This window comes from Oxyura jamaicensis, chromosome 11 (assembly GCF_011077185.1).
Source record: "Oxyura jamaicensis isolate SHBP4307 breed ruddy duck chromosome 11, BPBGC_Ojam_1.0, whole genome shotgun sequence".
Classification (NCBI taxonomy): domain Eukaryota; kingdom Metazoa; phylum Chordata; class Aves; order Anseriformes; family Anatidae; genus Oxyura; species Oxyura jamaicensis.
Window position 1 is genome coordinate 15,422,283 of NC_048903.1, and position 24,031 is coordinate 15,446,313.

The 24,031-nt window shown below is 40.7% G+C and overlaps 1 protein-coding gene across 3 annotated transcripts in view; it reads right to left on the minus strand.

The window, feature by feature from the left end:
* The window catches only part of MAF (MAF bZIP transcription factor), a 177,694-nt gene that overhangs the window by 143,604 nt on the left and 10,059 nt on the right, over positions 1-24,031 (minus strand). For 2 of the 3 annotated variants that reach the window (XM_035336419.1, XM_035336418.1), the window contains exon 2: positions 21,192-21,257. In XM_035336419.1, the coding sequence (XP_035192310.1) occupies positions 21,224-21,257 (34 nt within the window). In that variant the 3' untranslated portion in view covers positions 21,192-21,223. Of the gene's footprint in view, positions 1-21,191; positions 21,258-24,031 lie in introns of those variants that run through there. The other variant, XR_004753727.1, reaches the window with a different exon arrangement.

Here is a 24,031-nt window from a genome sequence, read left to right on the forward strand (position 1 = left end):
AGGTTTATCTGGAGAGGCAATTTAAATCCAAGAACCAGAAGGAGGTATCTTTTGATGTAACATTTTGTTCTTTTTACTGAATACAAAGTTATTCCAGGCAATGCAGTTGGCCTGAAATAGTTATCAGTTACAAAACCAGGACTGCTCCTATCTCCTCTCCTTGTGCAATGCTAAGAAGATCCTCCCGCTGAGCTCCAAAGTAGGGGAAAAGCTATTAATTAAAAATAATTCTCCACGTTAAGGCTTGCCGCCTAAAGCTCAGTTAATATTAAGGAAATTCCAGCCGTTCACTCCCTGCTGCTGGAGCCTTTTCTTTCTCTATTTTGTTTTGCTAAGCTTTTTGAGAATATACACAGAGATCACCTCGACATCTCCAGCCCCCTTCCTCCCCAAAATTCAGAGCCTGATCTTCCCCATTTCGGGGAGGCCCCGACCTGCTGGTCTGGGTCACCCCAGGGCGACAGCGGGTTTGTTCCCCTTCCACCTCCACCACCCTTCTCTTGAGGAGAGATGATAACAGAGGGACCCCCGTGACCCTCGTTCCACCCGAGGTGTTAACACCAGCCAGAAGAAATGAGTTTTCCTGCCTTCCCGCTCCCGCTGAGCATCACAGCTCCACTTCTCAAAATACCTGCCCTCAATTTTCAAAGCCAGCAGCCTCGGATGCATTTAGCCTTTTCCTCCTCTAGCTTGGAGGTATTTGGCACTCTGGACCTGGACAATGGGGCAGGTCTGCAAAGAGGGGACGAGGAAATGTCTTTGCCCCTGAGCACAGACATGGGATTGGTAGGGAAGAGCAGGACATGCAGCACAAAGCCTGGGTCTTTAGCCAAATCTTAGCTGAGGGTCTGGAGTCTGAAGCTGGACTTGAAAATTACAGAGAGATCACGGACAGCCAAGCTCCCCATATTTCTGCATCCAGTTGTTCAACAGCTTATAGGAGGAAAGCAACTTTCTCTCCTGCTAACTGATGGCAATGCATTTCATGCCAGCAATGCTAAACAATGTGGAGGAATCTTCTGAAAAACATTAAAAAAAAATCTTCTACATTTTATAAGGTATTTCCATAGTGTTTGGGAAATGCAGAAACAGTGAAGAAATGTAAAATGGAAGAAAACAAGAAACTAATCAAAGTTTAAAAACATTCTTTTCTCTTGTGGGGAAAGGTTGAAATTAAATGCTTTGTTATGCTTAAATATTACAGAACTGCAGCAAATGAAATTATTTCAACAGTGACAATATTAGTTCAAGATTCTTGCCTTTACACTATCTCAAAGAGTCTATAAACCATACATTTTGTGTTTATTTTCTTCATAGCTACATAAGGTTAAAAAAAATTACTATTCCCATGATTTTTTTCCGAATTGATGCAGGAATCTTTCAGAGAACAGACCCCAAACAGTTGTTTTATCAAATTCTAACTTTTACCATTTCAGACTCCATTGTGATGAAGCATGATGTACAGGCTGTCAGAACAAAAGCCTCATCTCTTCAGTGCACACATTTTAAAGCCATTACTTTCATTTTCTCAAGTAGGAAAAAAAAAACAAACAAACAAACAAACAAAAAAAAAACAGAGATACCTTCTGATTTTTTTGTGATTCCTTTTTTTTAAAAAAAAAAAAAAAAAAAAGTTTAGTAAGCCTAAAAGCCTAAAAACGGTTTAATTGAAACAGTTTCTGTGTTTTCAGGCAGTAAGTTTTTAGCAGACATTTTTAAGTGTACTTTTCTAAACATTCTTTTCTACAGACATAAAGGTTAGGAATGGTAGAGACAAAGACAGTATATGACTGGAAAAAGTATTTCATACATCACTGTGAATTTACATAGAGCTGTAAAATGTTTTAGGTCGAGCAGGATTCCACTAGGACAGAGAAACAAATAAACTCTTCATTCTTGAGTATTAGTCTTACTAAGAAGGGAACGTAGGTCCTGATTCATTAAAGTTTTCGTTAAAGTCCATACTTAGACACACATACCTGAGTCTCACTGAAATCATGGAGGCTGAAGATCAGCTTAAGGTTTTATTAATGTGGGGTTTGGAGTTCAAAAAAGCGGCAGAGCTAGCTAACACTGGAGAGAACAAATCACCCATCGTGCACATGTTTTCTTACAAAACCATCACTCTACCACAGTGCTAACACACGGCCAGCAAAGCCAGATGAATGCCTTCCCATAGGAATTTTGTGTCGGAGTCCCAGCATGGATTACCTGGAAGTGACTATGAATCTCTGCTTGCTGATGATACAGGATCTATGTGGAGCAGGCATGTCAGAGCTGAGCTACGAAAGAAAGTGGTGCTTTAAACTATGTCCTAGCCAAAATGTGGTGATGTATTTCTGTTGATCTTTAGCAGTGGTGGTGATGTGGCCCGTGGTGCTGACCCCTTATGCCACCACTGTGACTGTCCCTTTCATTGAGAAATTACTCCCTGTATTATTATTGCATCTACTATAAATAATGCTTAGATTCATAGATAGCACTCAAACATATCTTTCAGGAAGTTGTGTAAACTGTACCCTTGATTTTATGTTCTCCTCCTTCCCTTAAAATTGTTCACCCCGCCTGAATTCACACACATTCACACTGAGTTTCCCAGTGAATCACCCAGGTTGTTTCGTGGGCCACGTCGATTCATCAGCGAAACGTTAACGTGAGCTCTTTAGAACGAAAAACCACAGGATGTTTTATTTGAGCTGCACAAGCAAGCCCTTTCCCGAGACCTCGCTGAAGGATGCAGTGCTCTCTGTGAGCAGAAGAGCAGCTAGTCATGCAGCTTGTTACTCACTTTCCTTTCATGGGAAGCTCATCCCAAATGCCTGCAAGAGAAATTACTGAATACAATGCCACTGCCTACCTCACTTTATTTATACTGCAATAAATACAAATCAAACAACACTTTTGATGTGAGAGCTAACGATTTAGAATCTCACATCCATGTGAGGCTGCTTTCCATTTCCTACAGTTATATTAATTTGTAATTTTTCCTCCTGTCTCTGCAATTACTTTTTAAGCTCCTCTATTTCACATCATCAATCCCACTCATACGACTGCAAGTCACCTAGATGCCATCTGTTGAAAAACAGAGTGATGGAAAGTCTGAATAATGCACTGAGTCAGGGTTATAGATGCTATATTTTGACATACTCAGAGGCATAAAGCTGGGGGAACAGATTAATAATTACTTTACCTGAAACTAAATCAGTTCATCTTTAAAGGCCTGACCACAGGCTGAAGCTAGTTCTATAAATACCTTGGTTTAGTCAGGACTAATTCAAACAACATGGGTATGCAAATATTCAACACTCCAATGGCAAGATGCTTTCTCTGATAGTTCTTGCTTTAGCATGTCAATCTGAAACCTTGATTGCTTTTCTCACACTTCTTTGGATGAAAGGACATAAACAGCTATGAAAACCAGTTCTTTAATATGCTACTCTTCAATTCAATTCAAACATACACTTATTGCAAAAAGAACAACATGAACTGAGGAAAAAAAAAAAAAAAAAAAAAAAAAAGAATGGAGAACACCATAATGTAATAGCAAGTGCAAAGCAATTTTCATTCCTGGATCCTGGACGATTCATGTACAGAGCAATTTTTCTACTATATAGAAAAAAAAATATATATATATATATATATGGGGAGGGAACATATATTTCCAGTATAAGTTGGGAATAGCTTAGAAAATGTTGTTTTTTAATCTAATTTCTGCATTTTTGCAAGCTTTTTTTAACCATTGTTAATAATTTATACTTGGCATGATGAAGAGTGTATACATATTATTCCAGAGGACAAAAAAGTCCTAAATCTTACTGGCTTGGATTCTTTGACCTCGACAAGTTTAGTCTGAAAAAATTTGTTACATGATGAAAAGCTTTGTGAGAATGCTAATAACATTCTTAAAGGGTTAACGATGCCTAACTGATTGGCACTAAAAACTAGATTTCATTTGGTATAGTGACAGAGAAACTCTGCCACCAGGGGTATACATTCATGCCCATATTATTACAGGACAATTTAGGTCATCTTATTTTAAATTTCATGGCTCTGTAACATAGATGTAAATCAAAGTCAGTGAGGCAAATGATGATTTTTCCATAGTGAGATTTTTATAGTCTTGATCTTGAAAATATGCTTTGGGCCCAAGCTGTCTATCAAAATCCTTTCAATTAGCCAAAGGAGTTTGTGTTGCTGCTAGTGTACCATTACAATCAGAAAACAAAAGCAGAGAGCTTTCAGAATGAGGCACATCTCATCATTTTTAAAATCTGGGCTATACTAATAATTAACATTTTAAAAAGACTTGGAATAATAAGGTGTTCGGGTCTAAAAACATGTGGCTATTGAAATCGTGAGACTTCATACTTAGGCACACCTAGAGACTTAAGCAAATATTATGTGCTGGTAGCGTGGCTCAAAATGCCACAAAGAGAGACAAGTGTTTACTTTGTGAATGTATAGAAAGGTGTGTGTGTGTACACCTGCACACATAATTTGTTTTTGAAGGATTTCAAGTGTTTAATTGCATGATTGTAGCATGCAGGTTCAGCCACATACAAGCAATCCCTTGCTTTAATAAACACACCATGAATTTGATATATTGTTTGCTTTTTTAGACCTGATTTATCTGTCACTTCCATTTCCAGATTTAATTTATTGGTCAATTCCTTTTCAAGATTTGATGTATTAGTCATTTTCTTTTCAAGATTTGATTAAATCACATTGCATAAGCTCTTTCAGATCTATTTCTAAATATTGCACATATATCTAGTTTTTATGTTTAAAATCTTAATTCCCAAACTTTCTTGATTAATAATTCATCTCTTTCTATCTGGAGCTATTCCTTGTCATACACGAGTATAATCTGAATTAGATGAAACAAGCAATTACAGTGGACATAAAATACAGTAACTGTAGTTTTACAATAAATTGCACTCTGTGAAGCTTTAAAGAGAGTCTGGAGATTTATTAAAAAGCATTAAGACAAAATAGGTAAAATTTGAGTTCTAGCTTCAAAGCTTTTATGCTCTAGAATCACATGCTGCAAAAGCAAACAGAAGAGAATTCGAGCTCTGCAGCTCTGATTGCCCCAGGGATGCAAGAGAGGGAATCTCAAAATAAGGTACAGGACTTCTCTTGCCATGATTAAAGGCACTGGGGCACATCTTTGGGGAAACAAGATGTGCAGAGCCACAGGAGGGAGTTGTCTGGTATCAGGTCTACACCCACTGAAGCCAGTCTAAGGTGCACATTTTTGGCCATACTTTCAAACTGGACAGAACAAATATATATATATATATATTTCCTAAAAATAAAAGAGAGCTTTAGCTAAAGCATAAAGAAGAGCTCACTTTCTAAACCTGCCCCTTCAGAACAGCAGGTCTCACACTGAAATACCCTTCTTGGCCCTCTGCTGCAGGACCAGGTTGGTCTGAGCCCAAGTCCTCTCTCTTCAGGACGGGGAAATCGTGGTATGAAGTTGAGGAACTATCACTAAGGCCAGCTTGTGCTACTACCACAAAAGATTTCATCAGGGGTCCAAAGCAGGTCAGGTCCTGCTGTACGGTGGACCCAGAATGGATTCAGACATGGGGCAACTGTGTGGAGCAAGGGGTCATCCTCTGAGTGGGACAAAACCCGATGGAGTTACAGACTTCATGGTGAACACAATGAAAGGAGTGAGGTGAGCCTTGACTGACTGGCCAAGTTCCAGCAGAGGTAATTAAATTCTGCCTAGCTAAACTCTTTCTGCACCAACAAGATAGAGGTTTGTTATCTACTTCCTAATCTGCCCCAAACTGTGGGCAATGCTGTTTTATACAGTCAGACAGCTGCTTGATTCCACTGGTGCGTGAAAGGAGCTGTATCCATCCATCTCTTATCTGCCTCACAGGGGTGTTTTGAGGGCTAATTAATAAATATTTGGAAAGATGAAAGGCACTCAGGAAGTACAAGGCATTACTATTTCACACTCACCTCTGAGCAGATCTCTATAAACAGTATGAACTGGGCATTCAAACAGTTACATGAATGTGTTTCAGCATTAGCTCCCTGAATGCTTCATAACACAAAAGGGCCCTATCCTGCCAAAGGTTGAGCACCTCCCAGCAGGATCTGATCACCAAAGCTCCCACTGAATCCAACAGAAATTAAGAGTGCTTATTGTACAGCAGAAGATGCTTGGATACTCACAAAATGAGGCTGCCTTTGACGAAAATCCATTTGTGCGCACCTATTTCTTTTTTCTGGTAACAGCTCAGGACAATGGCCACCAAAGTCAAAAGAAGCTTTTCTAGTGGGTTTAGTGAGAGTTTGATTTGAGAAACAGAAAGAGCAGCACTCAGTGGGCAGCAGCTGGCCCTGAGAATCACACAGCTGCCCTCTCTCTGCACAGCTGGCCCTGGGAGTAAGGAGTGTGCAGAGTTATAGAGAAATACAACAGGGAGATGCCAAGGTCAGAGCTGAGGATGTGAGTCCCTACCTGTGGCCCTGCAAAACTGATAGAACAGTAATAGTAAAATGGATGGCAAAGGCTGCTAGTGCCATGATTGGGATTTAGGGGGAACCTGTACATCCGAACATTGTCACCTCTTTTCTGTATGACATCTCATGAGCAACGTACCCCAGAAAGCTACTTCTTAGCTGGGTGACTCATCTGCCTCCTCCATTGACTGGGTGCGGCATCACTTTATGTGGACAAGGAAAAATCAGAGAAAGTTAAAATGATACCTTCCCATGTTCAGTTATTGAGCTGCAGTAAGTGCCAATATAATAGATGGCAATTACAAAAAAATCTTAGGATGGACTAAATGCTATATATTCTTTTTGCTATACAAAACCTTGTACAGCTTTTTTTTTTTTTTAATTTTATTTTATATGGTGATACAGCTACAACATTGTACAACATTGCTCATCTTTTGGAGAAAACATTTCAGAATTGCTCGATGAATCGCTGTACTCAAGTGTTATAAAATCTAGCATAGCATCACAGAAACCTGTGAAGAATTTCTCAGCACTTTTCGAGAAGACCTAACACAGGAGAAGTCACCTGCTCACCACAGACAGGTACCTTGAATTTGGTGAGACGTAATTACCCGTTTCCCATAAAGCAGAGCAGCCCATTTCCTGGCCCCATGAAGATCTGTCTGAGGGTAAACCACTCCTGCCAAAGGTCTTGAACCTGAAGGCTCGGAAGACACTATAAGGTAAAAGGCCTACATACACTTCAAAAGATGGAGTCCATAACCATATGTCTGGGAGCATTCCAAAGGGTGGGATAGTCTAGGCCAGAAAAATCTCTGGACTTTCACTGAACTTTTTTACATCTCTAAAATTATCTGAGATCCCTCATTTCCACACGCAACCAGTAACAACTTCCTGTCCTCCTCTACCACTCCAGAAGTTAATTCTACCCTGTCCAAGACAAACCGTCCCCTTGAGATAGGAAAGGCTTCTGCCCCAAGTGAATAATATCCAGCCCCCTCTTGCTTTCCCAGCAGAGCTTCCCCCTCTCTTTTCCACTATGCCAGCATTTCCCACACAGCGCAAATCCACACTGAAATACTTCACACAGCAGGGAGCCAATTCTCACACCATGAAATGCCAAATCCTCCAGAACATGTAAAACAAACACTTTGCAGTTTGCATCCTGCACTTGTTGAAACACAAAATGGGTCTAATACTTTGTTTTTCATCTGCTGCCTTCTCTCCGAGACGACGTTTCAAGACAAACAGGTTGAGCGTGGGTACAATGTGGAAGTGGTTTCAATGAGGTTTTGTACAACCTAGTTCCCACCGCTGCACACAAAGCATCCATGTACCCTCTGCTTCAAAGGTGTTTGCTGGTGGTGTGGGTGGCTCGGACAGAAGACGGGGATCTCGTTTGTGCTGACTGGGCTTCTGAGAAGCGGCTCACCACGTACATCGCTCTGCAACAGCTTACTGTGCTTCCAGCAACAACACTCGGAGTCAGAGCCATCACCTGCCACCGCTCCCATGTCAATGAAGCTCCGAATGTGCTGTCACAGGAAACTACAGAATTACCCTTCCAAAAATGGACAGTGCTTACAGTGCTATTTGGAAAAAGAAAAAACTAAAAACAACTGCACAGCTATTGGCTCTCGCTCTTTCACCTAGTGCTGTACCCAGGGCATTTACATCTATAGCCCAACAAGGAACAGATGTTGGGTGATTGAAAAACTTGAGCCTTCCATTGTTTTATTGACTTGTCACCACAGAGAAATTTGCTTTAATTTACTTTAAAAGTAAATGAGTTGATCTTCATAAAACTGGTGGCAAGTCACAGTTCTTAATGAGGATGTTAAACAAGGATTCTGTTCAACAACCAGAGGCACCAATTCCAAGTGCAATGCCTATTTGAACTGACACACCTATCTTCCTTTTTGAAACATGGTGGTTTATTTTCAAGATGTTCAATATACACGGGGGGGAGGGGAAGAATGGGGAGGTGGATAATTTTAAAATTTGCATAATAATAATAATGCCTGCATAAAATCTTTAGCTTTTTTTTTTTTTTTTTTTTCCCTTTTTCCTTCATGAAGCTTTTTTGTTACCAGATTCTACAAAGAACTTTTTTAAAAAAGAAAAAAGAAAAGGAATTTTTATCTAAATAGCGACCTTTTGAACCCTTCATTGGAAAGCTCAAAAAAAAAAAAAAAATGGTGAAAAATTTAAAAAGAAAATGCCAAGTGTCCAGGGACTTAAAATCAGGCAAAGACACACAAATTTTTGAAAATAAGCTACCAGCTAGTGCCAGTCCTGGCTGCAAGCCTTGTATTTTTTCAGAGGCTGAATTCAGTTCCCCAGAAATCCATCCCAACTTGCCAGCCCAAATCAAGCTTTGAGAACATGGTGTCACTCAGGTACTGGAATGTGAAAGAGGTCTTCCAGTCACCTCAAAACCACCACGTGGGATCGCTTCCTACCTTGGCCATGAAGAATACACTCATGGACATAAGAAGTCAGTGAGGTGAGAAGTCTTTAGAGACAGGAGATGGAGATACCTCCTTTGGAAAGTAACACAGGGTTTTCAAAATGATTGAGAAGAGACTGTCACCTTCTCCACCTTCATGTGTGTGTATCGCCTTACTACAAAATGAAAAATGAAAAGAGAAGGAAGGAAAAAGAAAGAAACAGCTGATATGTATGTCCAAACCGACAGGATTGAGTGGAGCCTGAGCAGTGTGTAAAGCCATGGGACCAAGAGGACCTTCCTGAGCCCAGTGCTTGCTCAGGCTCTCAGTTCAACATGTTCCCAGCACTAAAGCTGGAGTACCAATTTCCCTGGGATTCAGAGAAAATAGCTCTAATTAGTCACAAGCACTTCTTCCCACAGCTCCCTGCAAGTCTCCTCCAGGCATAGACAAGGCCTCAGCCAACTCTGGTAGCCTGAGAATAGCTGAGCCCAAGGTGTTAACGGCTGTGAATACAATGCAGTTAATTTAATTGGGTTGTCCATCGTCCCTTTTAAATGTTACAACTTTTTTTTTTTTTTTCCAGCAACCGAGTTACTATTTTCTCCTGAACTCCATTTTTATTTTAATGCTGATGCTCAGTTTCTTTTGCAAATTGAATGAAGGTGAAACTCTCCCAGTAATATACCACCCTTCTGAGCAACTTATTTCTTTTTGGTGCAGTTTCAAACAGATAGAGCTCTAATGGCCAAAATAAATTTTATCCCAGAAATGAAGAAAGCTGAAAGTTAAGCTTAACTTATAAACCCTTTTTAAGAGAGAAAAAAACATACCAGCCTTATCACCATGACAATCACAGTTGTTTAGATTTATCATGCAGTGGTAATCAGGCTATACAATAAATTTGCTATAGTAATGCATTAATCACTTTGTAAAGAAAAATGAACTACTTAAAGGAAGACACTTTTTTTCTCTCTCTTCTTCCCCATGGTATAAACGGATCCTCAGTTCCTTTCTTCAGAGAAGGAAATGCATATTTTCACTTCTGCCACATCTCTGATTTGAGCCAATGGCTCAGCAAGGTCACCACCATTTTACTTCCTACAGAACTGAGCTCCACAACTATTTCTCAGTGAGATACTTCTTTAGATGTTTGAAATGCTTGGGCTAAAATGTCTACCTGTCAGATGTTTTTTTTCTGATTCAGCATACATTTTCAGTGTGTACATGAAGTTTATACTTTTGGATGAAATAACTTTCAGCGGGATTCACAGAAGAAAAGCTTCTGGGAAATATTTTCTTGCAAGCAAATACCTTTGTTTTGCTCCAAGACATCTCCATACGAAACTCCCAGGCACGGCACCAGAAGACAATGAGGAAAGCAGAGTTAGCAGGCTCTGTTTCCTCTCATTTTTTCAAAGAACGAAGTGAATATTCCTTGAATGGGCCCTAATGTCACCTACAACCTTTAAAAAAGCAGCTTCGAGCTTACAGCAAAGCCTAGGTCTGGGCAGATGGCTAAAAAATCCTCTTTGGCTCACCATCATCAGCAACATTAGGGGAGAATGTTCTTCTGCCACAAAGAAGAAACAGGAGATCTACCCAAAGCTACATTGAAGCTCGCAGCTTTTGAAATGCTAGAGCCACTGATTGCCACCTGAGATGCTAATGAAACCAGTGAAATGCACAACAAAATCTCCAAGTAGCACCTTGGATGTGTACCTGCAACTATGAGGAGGCTGCATCCTATCTGCCCTTCTATTTTATATGTGAAATTACAAAACATCAACATTATAATCTACCATTATTTAAAACACATTTCCCAGTGCCTGTCAGTAAGTTCTGGCTGTACATTGCACTAAATTATTCCTGTTACAGGGGTAGACTCACAGGGAGACTGTGGTTAACGCACATAGGTAAAGAAACACTCCCTGCCCTCCATCCTGCAGAAGAAAAATTATCAGTGTAAGAATTAAATTATTCCCCTTTCAGATGTTGTAAAGCCTCCAGGCAGCATCCTAACAGTCCTTTTCAGCACAGGTAAATTGAATTCCAGCAAGTTTACTGTATGTGGACTCTTCAGAGGAGATATTAAATAGCGAAGTCATGACCATAACCTATGAAAAAAGACCAAAAAGCCCGGTGTTGTTTAGTCTAGAGAAAAGGAGGCTGCAGCAAGCCATAACAACAGCCGTCAAATATGCAAAGGGTCAGTGCAAAGAGGAAAGGCGTACACTGTTCTGGGTGACCAGGACAAGGCGTAAGGGACCTGCACCACAGGAAAGCTCCTCTGGTTAGACAAGGGGAAAGGTTTCTGAGCAGCGACAGGAGCCAAGGTCTGTGAGGGAGCCTCTGGGGAGGCTGCATGCTCTTCAGGGGGGTCTTCAAAACCAGGCTATGCAAATATCTGTCAGGGATAATGCAGCCTGTCTGACCCTGCCTCACGGTGGAGGGATGGATTACATAGCCTCTCAAGATTTCTTGCAACCCTGTTTCATTTATGATTCTATACAGCGGAGCCCCCAAGGGTAAATTTTCCCCACTGCCCAAGGTTTTCCCTTATCTGTTCAGTGCTGGTGCATTACTCCTTCCCATTTACTTGATCTGGGTTGTGCTCATGTAAACAAAAAGGCTGGTGTCCACAGGGCAGCCAGACCACAGCATCCGTCTCCACTGTTCTGATCAGTCACCTACTTCTTATGCTAATTAGTACACAGATGGCAGGGTGGTTGGTGTAAGAATGCAAGGATTTGGGTCAAAGTTGGAGGATTGCTTTGAGATGAATTGTGCTAAAAATATGCAAAATATTCTAAAAATTTTGGTGTATTTTCCTGGCATCTTCATGGGTATGTGGCTCTCTGCTGTCTGGGGGAATGACTGAACAAGACATGATGCCTGGCTTTTCTTAGGGGGGATGAGAGCAGTGCTTTGCCCTTCTGCTGAAGGTGCTCATGGCTCCCGTTCATGTACGGGGAAATGCAGCAAGGCCACAGTGCGCAGGTGCAGCATCAGGCACAGAAATGTCACTCTAGGTGGCGGAAGGGACGGGATTTTTACCACCCTTTTATTTCACCAATGTAACCCGGCCAATACACCAGGTCGTGTAACTGCTCGCCTCGTGAACTGTGCAGAGGGGAAAGGGCACGATGCTGGGGGCATCTCTGACTGGAGATTTGGGCTGTGAAACCCCCAAACCCAGGGAACTGGGATGCTAAGCAGTGACCTGCTGTACCAAAAAGCGAGCCTCCAGATGCGCACCAGTGCAGCACACCCACCAGCACCTCGTTTGCCATGGGGGAAGGAGGGAAGGAGAGGCTTCCTGGTAGGTTCTTGCCTGCTTGAATTAAATTGAATTTTGAATTGTGTAAAGCTTCAATAGCTGCAAAATAGTCCCTTTAAAAGAAAAAAAAAAAAAAAGGTAAACCAATGCCTCTTCTACTTTAGTCTCTCCAGTTTCTTTCGAACTTTTTTTCTGCCATATATGCTATGGCAATGCATAACATAAAGCTTTTTGGTGCATTTTCTCTCAGAAGTGGAGTATTTATTTCACAAATTAAATTAGCTTTCTTGATTGTGAGCTGGGAAAACTAGTATATAATAAATTATAAGAAATGCTTGACCGGATCCTACATCAATAAATAATCCTCACACTTAATCTGAAAACCATTAGGTAGTTGGAGTGATGACTGATTTAACACTGCCCATTTAGTTTACCTGTGATACAATGTTATTTAAATTCAAGACTTTACATTAAGTACAATCTGGACTAAAACTTTCATTTGGAAATAATTGAAAAATTTAAGGGATTTTTCCTTTTCTTTCTTTTTTTTTTTAAGATTTAATTAAAAACACAAGATGAAATAAATATTTTAGGCAACCAGCGACAAAATGGGAAAATACCATGTGTTTGGGGTTTTAGTGCCCTCTGAGTGCTGGAATTTATTTGCAGCAAGCAGAAAATAGACAGCAAGCATAAAAATTCAGCAGATTCCCGCTAGTAAAATTATTTATCAAGCTAACAAGGGAGGAACCCTTCTAGTAGCAACAAGCCAGCAAGGAAAAGACGTGCCTTTATATTTTACCTTTGGGTTAGCACACCAGTAAAAATGCCAACTGACAAGCACTTCACATAAACATTTCTTTCTAAATGAGCTGCCTTGTTAGAAAAAAATCTAAGCAAAAGAGTGCTACAGTCAACAGACAGAAAAACCCGGGATGAATACTGCATTGCTCCATAGTACAGAAAAAAATATAAATAAAGACATAAAAATAATGTAGATGCATAAATGACTTTAATAAATTAAAACTTCATTTTGCATTTAAAGTAACTACTTGGGCTATAAATCTATCTTAGCTTCAGTCCCACCAAGAAAGAATGCATCCAGTTATCTGTTATTTAGATCTTACCTTTGGAACTGTATGTACACACACACACACAGATATATATATGCAATCACTGTGCTGTTGTTAGCTGTGCTACTCAAGCCCCATTGCAATATTTATCGTATATTTATTTTACAACCGAAACCCTGAAGTCGGTTTTACAGTTTAGTTTAACGATACCAAACTTTGATTATAAATTATAAGTGGCTTTATTGCCAGCCTGAAGAGGCAAAAATTTGGAGACACTCGATTGCCTGATCCCAATTAAATTTTAAAGAAACAGTAAAGTGACAGACATTCTCCGAATAGCTGAGCTCTAAGGAGAGCTGCAAATGACTCCTGCCGGCTGTATAGAGGGGCTGTACCCTCAGAGCACTTCTTTGCTAGAATGAACATTTGACAATTGTCAGCAAGCTTTAGAATAAAACCAAACTAAACAAAAGAAAACAACAACAACAACAAAAATCCCAAGGATCTTTCTTAACTGTTGTTATTTTCATTGCAGAAAAAAATAGCTTGTGGGAGGGTAGGGGGCAAAATCAGACTCAGCGCTTTGTCTGATTCTGTAACTCAGGAAGCAAAACCTGCCACAGCTGTTGACAAAGAGAAAACAAATGGAAAGTTTTACACTATCCGGAGTGGTAAGAGGGATGCACAGGCATTTCTGGCCGATCTCATGATTTTCTGACTACAGCCCTGAGCCAGACACTGCATGGCTTGCTCTGAACTCCGAAGGCAAGCAAGAAAGATGGGAAAAGGTAGGAACAAAGGAAAAAAAAAAAAAAAAAAAGAGTTTTTATTTGAGCTTTTGCTCCCATCAAAGCCTGGCATTTTTCTCGCCTCTGCAGCACTCACAATGCAGGGAGGGAATGCACCATCTCCCACTCCCTGTGCCAGCCAGCTGAGCTGCTCCTCCAGCCGACCCAGTGCATTGCTTGGGCTGGGGGAGAGAGTCGCCAGCTCCGAAATCACCACCCAGGGCCCTGATCCTGCATTCTTCTCACACCCAAAGATTCCTGCAAAAACAATGGGAGTTTTGGGTGTGCGGGAAATGCCAAAGTGAGCTGGCATTTGTTAACTGCTGATGGATTACATTAATATGAATATTTGTCTGTAGGGGACAAACACTTTTGAGCAGCAAGCGCAACATTATGGGCAAAACATCAGCAATAATAACAAAAAAGGGTAGAGAGAAACATCATTGATGTAAACCATGAAATAAATAATATATGTCAACTTTTATGTTTCTTGCCTTTGATCTGGGAACAGCTGACATTAAGTCCAGGAACTGATACCTTTTTAGCTGAGAAGACACAAGATGTCAAGTTAGATTTTTTAGTGCAAGGCCAACATGTGAAAACAAAGCTAAAAGAGCTGAAGAAATGAGCGTTAACAGAAAACATAGAGATTATCTCATGTCATTGGAGAGAAAATGATGGGAGTTTCCACAAAAGCCGACTGGTTAATATAATGTTTTCTTCTCTTTTCCTTTCTCTCCTTATTAGAGTACAATTTGGGTCTGAGTGATATGGAAATAGATCCTTCCTGAGCACAGAGAGGGCATACCGCACGTAGAGCAGATGCTGAATGAGGTCTGCAGTGTGTACCCATGTACATTCCTCACTCCCTGATCCCTGCCTGCCTCTCTTCTCAACTCGGTCACCCAGCCAAGGAGCACAGGTAAAGAAAGCCCCGTGAGCAGGCGTCGCACTAAAGCTCCTCTGGCTCCTGCCCACACGGTGCAGCAGCAATCTGGAGCACCTCCGTGGAGCACGGGAGAGCTGCTCTCGCCTTTGACCGAGCTAATCTGGCCCACTATTTCTTGCTTGATTGTTACCAGCACCGGCTTTCTGGGCCTGGAACCTCTCCGTCAGCTTCCCTGCACTCCTGACCACTTACACCAGGTAGGTGGGAGCAGACCGTGGCCCTAGATGTCCGTATCGCAGTTGAAGAGGGGAAAAGCAGGTTGTTCCCATCCACACTTACAACTGTTCCTGGTTAAAACGACAGACAGAAAGTAACAGGCACGCAGAAAAAAAAAAATTGACATGTGATTGTCTCCTGTTAAAATCCAGCCTCCCGGAAAGCAGCCCTCCTTCACGGGAGACCCAAACCAGCCTCTACCCGGTACTGTCCCGATGTCGGACCCAACCTCTCATCCCCACCTAACCATTCACACTACCTCTCACCGTGCTCCTGCAGCACTCAGCATCCCTGGGGCTGGGGCCGGTCCCTGCTCCGCAGTCCTGCCAAGCATCCCAGCTGCCAGGAATTTGTGCCAAGGGAATATCGGTGGTGCAGCACAGCATGCGGAGCAAATTTGCTTAATTTAGCCCAGGCCTTAATCTCGGTGACTTCTGCAAGCTTGTTTGTGTGCAGAAGGGCTGGGGAGCCCTGCTCTCAGATGTCAATAAGCCAGCACAATACCTCTGCACAACATGAAGCCAGCTATTTAATTACCTATCACTGCTAACAAAAGCTCTCTTTATTTTGATTAACTTTGAGAGAACAAGGTTCCCCACCACCAGAGTATGTTTAAATAATTACACAATACAGAATAACATGCCTGGAAACACAAAAAGAGGGGGAAGCAGGCAGAGGGGAAAGAAGAAAGGAAAGACATAAACTCAGCCTTGCTTCCCAATTTAAACTACGAATGACCTCTGGGTCAATTTTTCAGAATATCTCAGATCAATTCAATTCTCACCTCCGCTGCCTACCTGCTAGCAAATGAACTTACTGTGCCTTCCAATAGACAGAAATGACTAAAAGGAAATCGCATTTAGCTGCATCTGAATAACCATGGTTATTAGATGATGCGTGCAGAGGAAAAATTACCATTCCCCTTCTCCTTCTACTCCTTCGGTTGTCATTCTCACCTCACTGGTGATTAAGATGTAGGATGCTCTTGCAGATTGTTAATTAGGTGTTAATATCTGCAAGGGGCCACAGCAAGCTCCTACACCTGAGGTCATTTCTCAGAAGTCGGGCTGTCTCCAGTGACAGTACCTGTAATTCCCAGAGCTAGTTTGATTCCCACTCAACAGCTGGAGCTAGTGTTTCTTTCATGTCTGGTTTCATTTCCTATCTGAAATTATATGAGTGCTAATATCTTTATTATCTTTCCCAGAGAAGTGTAATGCTCGAGCATGGCACAGCGTGTTGCTCATAGGCTTTCTTATTTATTTATTTCTCTCCGGGGGCCCCCCCCCCCCCCCCCCTTTTTGGAACATTTCAAGGAAAAATCTTTATGACTAGCAAATTTAGAGCTGAGGACTCCATTACAGATCGGGGGGTTAGGATAGGAGGGAGACTAATAACATGGGGACTAAAGAAAAGCAAAGCTGCACTGCTGCCGAATGATAATGGCTTGAACCTGGGGAAATGAATGTAATGGCACCGAGGAATTACAAGGACAATGGGACATTTAGATACCTTGCAGGTGCACAACAGTTATTCCATATATGTGTATATGTGTGTACATATAGGATTTTAGGATGCATACTTTGTATTTGGGGGGGAGCACACAACTAATCCATGATTTGCTTACATTTTGACTGATTCAAACTCAACGTCAGGGTAAAACTGAGTTGTGCTTCGTTCAGAAAATTACCTACTCCCATAGTGCCTGACCTGTATAGTGGTTTCTCACCCCGATAGAAGTCCCAAGCCCTACAGAAATCACAAGTGCCACTGCGGGAGCACCTGCCCCCCCCCCCTCCCCCCCCCCCAGGAGTGGTAGATGGGGCTTGTGCCGGTGGCAGCCCTGTGCATTTCTTGCCCTAGGACACAAAGTAAGGTGAATGGCGAGCACTCCACCACACCAGCCTTCATTAGAAGGCTTTCAGGAGCATTGCGGCTATTTTTTAACTCTCACAAAAGCCTAGAAGGTAAGAATTAATTATCTGGGTTTATAACTGTGTAAACTGAGATATAAAGAGATCAACGGTAACAGACCTTTAGAAGACACCTAAGATAACAAGTTTAAAGTGCTGCAGTATTTTGCTGAATCTCGAATCAAAGAACTGGGTCAAAGTCTCACAAGTGAGTCAGGCTGTAACTCCCAGCTCCCGATTTCTGCACTCTCTAAACATCAGGACTATATGTGGAAGCCTGAGAAGTAATTTTACACATGGGACGTTAAATCAGTACTTTTCCTGTCTCATCAATCTCCTGTATTTTGGTACAGTGTGAGTCATTTCATAAGTGGCACAAATTAGGAAATCCAAAAGAGAAGTTTTAAAAATATTTTGGTTTTTGTAGCAGTTAACTTAAAATCCTCTATTAGAATTAAACAAAAGCTAATGCCACATCAGTGGAAAAATATTTTAGAGTTTATTTTAAACACAGGAAAAACTATTAAACTGATTTTACTGGGAATTTTGGGGGAGTAAAAACTGTCAAATATGTCATGCACTTTACTTTTTCTTTGCTCATAAAGATTCAAGATATTTTCATAATTCACATTCTCAGGAATAAGCTAGAAAGGAGTGTGAGGCATTGTGAAAATTTCCATTTTTCTCTCTCTTTTTGGTTTGTTTGTTTATTTGTTTGTTTTTAAATACTAGAGAACAGGTTTTTTACTTACGAAAATGACCAGTAAATTGTACAGAGTATGTTTGGGAAGAGAAAATGAAGGGAGATATGTTACTATCAATTTCTTAGCAAGAGCAGCATGTTGCCTCCCATTTGAAATAAAAGATTCTCATTTAGACTTAATATAGCACATCTGCTTGAAAAATACATACAAGGCTCCCATTGACTGCAATGGGAAACTTGCCAATAATATTTCATGGAAGTTATCTTGATATCAGGCTCAAAACATAAAGACATTTTAAAGGGATGGCTAACTCAACAATGGAAAGTTAAAAATAACGCACTCATACACAAAGAAACTTGATTGTTTTTACAGTTCTTGGCTTTAATTTTCAATTTTATCAGATATATGGCCTTAGAATAAAACTTAAGGTCTACTTGCAGAGACATCAGGCAGCTTGACATCACAGGCTGTAGCCGTGAAATGAAATATGATGCCACAAACAACAGTCAGACTCGGTTGTACATCAAAAATACACTTGAAAAACATGAGAACACAAAAGGTCTTGTACAAAACACAAATCTCTTTAAAAAATGCATGTGTGAATGCAGGAATAGCAGTGAAAAGTAAGCAAATATATACTTCAGGATTGCCATGATTTCCCTTGTGTGAAAGGTCTTAGAGGTAAACTGAAAAAGGAACAGAAAACATATTTCTGTTCTTTACTGCTCCTTATTCTCTGCTTAGTTTTAGGGCTGATCCAGATGGGGGAATTATGTAGTAAAATATACCGCAGTGCTACCCATTCCCAGGGTGGACACTCCTACTCCAGAGTAAAAGTGTATTATATATATATATTTTTTTTATTTTGAAAGCAGCTTAAGCTATACTGGGGAGGGTTCTGGGCAATCCACTTTTACTCCCAGATAGGAGCATCCATCCAGGGAATTCACAGCACAGCTACTGACTGATAAATTCATATCTTGCTTTTTATTAGTATGATTTGCCCCGTAGACATTCACGTCCTGGTGGAAATCTGGGTCCTGTAAATTCAGTGGGGCTTTTACCAAAGCTGCGGCGGGGCCAGGACCTTTTCTTTCACCTGAGATGGAGGCAGGGAGCAGTTTAGATCCCAGGGTCCATCATTTCCACGTCCTGCCCTTGGAGCATTACCAAAGCCCTTCAGAGACCCTCGCTTTGTCTTGAAAACTGAAACATTAAAAGTTACACACAGTGATAAAAACCACCAGATTTCTTCTCCTGCACTTCATTTTTAAGAGAAAGCTGGGCTGTAGTTTATGTGTCAGAACCAAATTCTGCTTTCCAACATTATCACACCAATCAGGAAATAATCGGGCTGGTTCCAGGATGTTGGAAGACGGAAAAGCTCTTCTGCACCAAACAAAACACACTGAAGTCAGATAAAATAGGTATCAAACAGGCCTGGGGTTTTGTATGTACTGGGAGGGATGTTTGCCAGGACTACTGGGAGTCTTGCACATGGAACTGGCTAACACATGGAAAATAACACTGGCCTTATGAAATACCGCAATGTATCCTCAGTGGCTGCAAATCCTGCTGCCGTTAGACCCAAGGGGGAAATTATGGTGAGGACGTCCTAACCAGCACCCGCCAAATGCTCTGGTCACATTTGTAAAGGGATTTGCCTTGAAATGATAAAAGTATGCCAGAAACAACATAATTCGTTCAAAGTAGTCAAGTTAGTCAGTTAGACCATAGAGACCACTGTCCACTACTAGAAATGTGCAGGCTGAAATCCCCTTAATCAAAGCACCTCCATGAATAGCAATGATTATCTCCATGGAGCGCGCCTCCAGAGAGTGTGGAGTATTGGAGTCTTCATAGCTGAGCTTATTATTCCTAATATCACAGAGACACTTCCCTGAATTGTCCTTCTCCTTCCCAAATTCCCCATCTGACCAGATGTCTTTCTCTTTCTTGCTTTCACCTGTCAATCATGCTCGCAGCTGAAATTTGATTTCTCTCCCAACAGTAACCTTAGATGAAATATTACCATAGGGGTCAGATCTGTCTGAACCTTGCCATAAAAGTTCGTTAACTCTTCCGAGACCCGACAGCTATTTGCTTAAAAGTAACAGATTTTGCTGCTGTTTTATCCTATCACCTGTGACAGGGTAACCACAAAATATTGGAATGAAGAAGCAATGAATTGTCTGGAGATCAGCAGGTTAAGCAAGTCCCGAGGTCATAAGTGTACATCAGGGAAAAAGCTTTTGCTTTTTTTCTTTTAATATATGGATAACGAATTTGTATCACTTATATGATTTATATATATCTAATAATCACATACATAAATTACAGGAACCAGGAAAGGCTTCCTCTTGGATTATTGCAATTGCAGCCATTACACTGAGAAAGAAGGTGATGAACAGGAGCTGTTCCTTCAATGAAATGTCTCCTTGAGTAGCAGGCTGAACATCAACAAAAACTTCTTTCTATCCTATTTGGTGTAAAGTCTAGAGCGTTGGCTACCTCTTCCCCATTCTCACTCATATTTTAAATATTTTTAAATAAAAGGTAATTACATGAGCTAATAAAATACTGTTTTATAGTAGCACATAATGTTTGATCAGAGCGTGGTAGGGTATATTCCTAACTAAAATAGGAGTTTTCATAACAAAATTCAGGCAGGAATCTCTGTCATTGCAACCTTGAAGCTCATTTAAGCCATTTAGTATTTTTTTACTGTTGACGTCAATAAAAATCAGATTCCATGTGGAGAAAAAAAAAAAAAAAAAAAAAAAAAGTGCCCGCTTGAATCTAGCAGGGAAAGGGCCTGAACATTTAATCCCCACATTTTTGTTAGCAGCATATTTTTAGTCAATGTTGACAGACAGAATGAACATGAGTTTGACAAGGAAAGCAGTGCTGTGAATTAGACTCTATTGTAAATTGGGAGTACAGAAGTTGCCTAACACAGCCTCATGATTTTCATCAAGATCTGAAGGAGACCTTCAGAAGACCCATCCTTATTCCCCATAGCTGATGACTGAAACACTAGCGCTTGAAGAAAAAGAAAGAAAACATTTGCAAAGGATTATATATGAGTTGTGGGACATGGGAGAGCTGCCTGCCTGACAAAAGTACAAAGCCCAATCACTGCAAAACGCTTCTTGTAGGCACCTGAAAGCCAGCCTCATCCGAAAACCTGGAAGCTGCACCGGGAGACTGCCAGCAGCTCCCGGGCTCTGACCGCAGCTCCCTGTGAGCAGCAGGAAACAAAGCAGTGACATTATCATCCCTCCCAAAATATGAGAAATTGCTAAAGAAAATGAAAACATACCTTTTTTTTTTTTTTTTTTTTGACCTCAGATAACAGGGAATTTCACATCACCGTTGTAGAAGATTCTCTCGGGTACCTAATTTAGTAAATATATTAAAATATGTCGTTATTAAAAGGAATTTTTAGCATTGTAAAACATGTCTGTCGTGCCACTATTGTACAAATAGGATCTCTTATATTCAAATCCAAAATTAAATTCAGACAGTCTCATGTACTGTATATTAACTGTCTGTGAGTGAAGAATAATATTAAAACTAAAGTGAAATGTTTCTAGCTTGCACATCTGGTCTCTACTTAGCATTAATAACAGGATAATTTTACCAATAAATTCCCTTAAAAACATATTTTTGCCTCACCAGTGAATATCACCTTCTAAGACCTGAAATCATGTAGCCTTTTGTATTTTTTCTTAATGATTATTATTAGCTACACTAATGTAATTGGCAAAATAATAATCAATTTCTGTACACATTCCATTATTTCCCAGACAGTACTTTAATAACAAAAGCAGAGCTGTCATTTCTCCCTGCGGTTGTTCACACTGTACAAATTCCTACTGTCAACATATATTTAAAATCTAATTTAAAAAAAAAATAATCAACGTACAGAGAGTGAATCTTTGTGCAATAAATGAGGAAAGTCAGTGAGTCAATCTGTGTTTCTTAAGCGTGGATATTTTGTTGTGTCCCCTATATTTAACTTTCTCTCCCTGGGTATGTATATACACAGGCATGTACATATATATTTATATATTTTTTATATTTTCTATAAACCGCCTGCAGGAACGTTTCGGCTCCATCAAGTTATTGGAATAGTACAGCATAATCAGAGCAAGGATAAACCACAAGCCTGATCTTTTTTTATGAAGAAAATAGCAAGACGCACTATAGGCTCTTTTTCAGCAATTTAATTCCAGAACAGCTCTGCAGCTTTTAAAAAAGTTGCCTGCACCTTTTGTGCCAGCAGGGTTACCCCTCTCCCTTCCAGCAACACTCAGGAAGGTGCAGCACGTCCCATGGCTCTCCGTGCGGGAAGCACCGGGTCCTTTCCAGGGGACAATTCGACATTCAGTCATTTTTTTTTTTTTTTTCTAGGAAACCTTTTGCCTGATGGCTGGGGCTTAGCTGCTGCTTTGTGACAGCTTCTCTGCCTCCCTCGCCCCGCCGCTGATCCCCTCCCAGGGATTTTGGAGAAGGGGGGCACCGCTTCTTTAAACGCGATGCTTGGCACACGGCCCAGGATCTCTTAAATACAGTGACTCCTGTAGACCTTTGGTGTCATTTTCCTCGAGATGACCTCTGCTTTCATGCCCGTTGGTGAATCCATCCTGTTATTAATGCGTTCGGCCGACAGGAACAGGTATTCAGGTCTCACACCTGAAGAGCATCAAGAAAGTGATGTGGTCAGCCTGCTTTTATCATGCTTAGCCTTTGATGAGGACATCCCTTATCTAAAACCACAACAGTTCAGCCACATCACAGGAGACCTGAAGCAGAGTGGAAGGAACCCGCTTCCATCGGCAAAGCGCATTGATTCATTTAGCAGATTTATTTAACTATCAGTTTATTAATAAGGAAAGAGACTAAGAAAGTAAGACAGCAGGAAGGCAGCCAGAGACACTGAGCAGATTTGTTAATTTAAGAGGGCTGATAACTTCCCTTTATTTTATCTGGCAGAGTTGGTGCAAGAGAGTTATACTTGAATAAGTTTTCTGCTGTATGCTGAGCTATTTTAAAAGGATTTCACAATAAAGGAAGCTGAAAGACTGTGCACAGTCTGGAGACTGTATCTGGTGTGACATGAATATAGTATTTTAAACGGATTTAATCTTACAGTATTCCCTCCTCTACAATGACTTTGCAGGAGGAAACCCTATGGAAAGGAAAATCTGTTCATCCCACACCACAAAACACTGAATTGCACTGCAGGTTCCAGCATCTCTTCCTACGTATTAAAATGCTTTCATCAGTGATTTTAGAAACAGTTAAGTTTTGGGGGTGGGAGAAAGAAAAAAAAGGCAGAAGAAAGAAAAAATAGTAATAATAATAAAAAAAAGCTAGGTCTTATTTGGTTCACTTTCGGGTTCATTTTCATTGCCACTAACATTTGAGTGCAACAGCATCAAGTGCCTGAGAGAGCAGGGGCTGTTCACAGTGGAGAGCACCGCAGCTTTAGAAGTGATACCAACAACTCAAACTGATTCTGTCTCCATCCGTTTCAGCATCGTGACAACACAATACCAAGGCCTTGGCAAGACATTTTGTTTTAAAATTGGAGAAGTGGGGTTCAGGCTTCAGGAGGGGGAGTTTACTTGCTTTCTTTAAGAAAGGGCTTTAAGCTTAATCACATCCATGCTCCATCGTATATCCACATAGATTTGGGAAACAGCCTCGGAAAGCTGTTCTCCTCTGTACTTCAGATTCTTTAAAAGCCATGAAATGTAAATCCTGCTCCCCCCACTCTCCTTGCTCCCTGCCGAGATCTCAGGGCCTGATCCAAAATGTCATTAAAAAAGCTCCCTTTGATTTAAGTGGGGTTTAGATTAAACTCTGTGAGCACAGGTGAAAATAAAAAAAGAAAAAAAAAGGAAGGAAAAATAAAAAGGGAAGAAGAAAGAAAAAGGGAAGAAGAAAGAAAAGAGAAAATAAAAGGAAAGAACTGAAAGGAAAAGAAATAAGAAAAAATAAAAATAAAAAGAAAGGAAAAAGGAAAAAGGAAAAGAAGAGAAAAGAAGAGAAAGGAAAACAAAGGAAAAGGAAAGGAAAAGGAAAGGAAAAGGAAAGGAAAAGGAAAGGAAAGGAAAGGAAAGGAAAGGAAAGGAAAGGAAAGGAAAGGAGCGGAAAGGAAAGG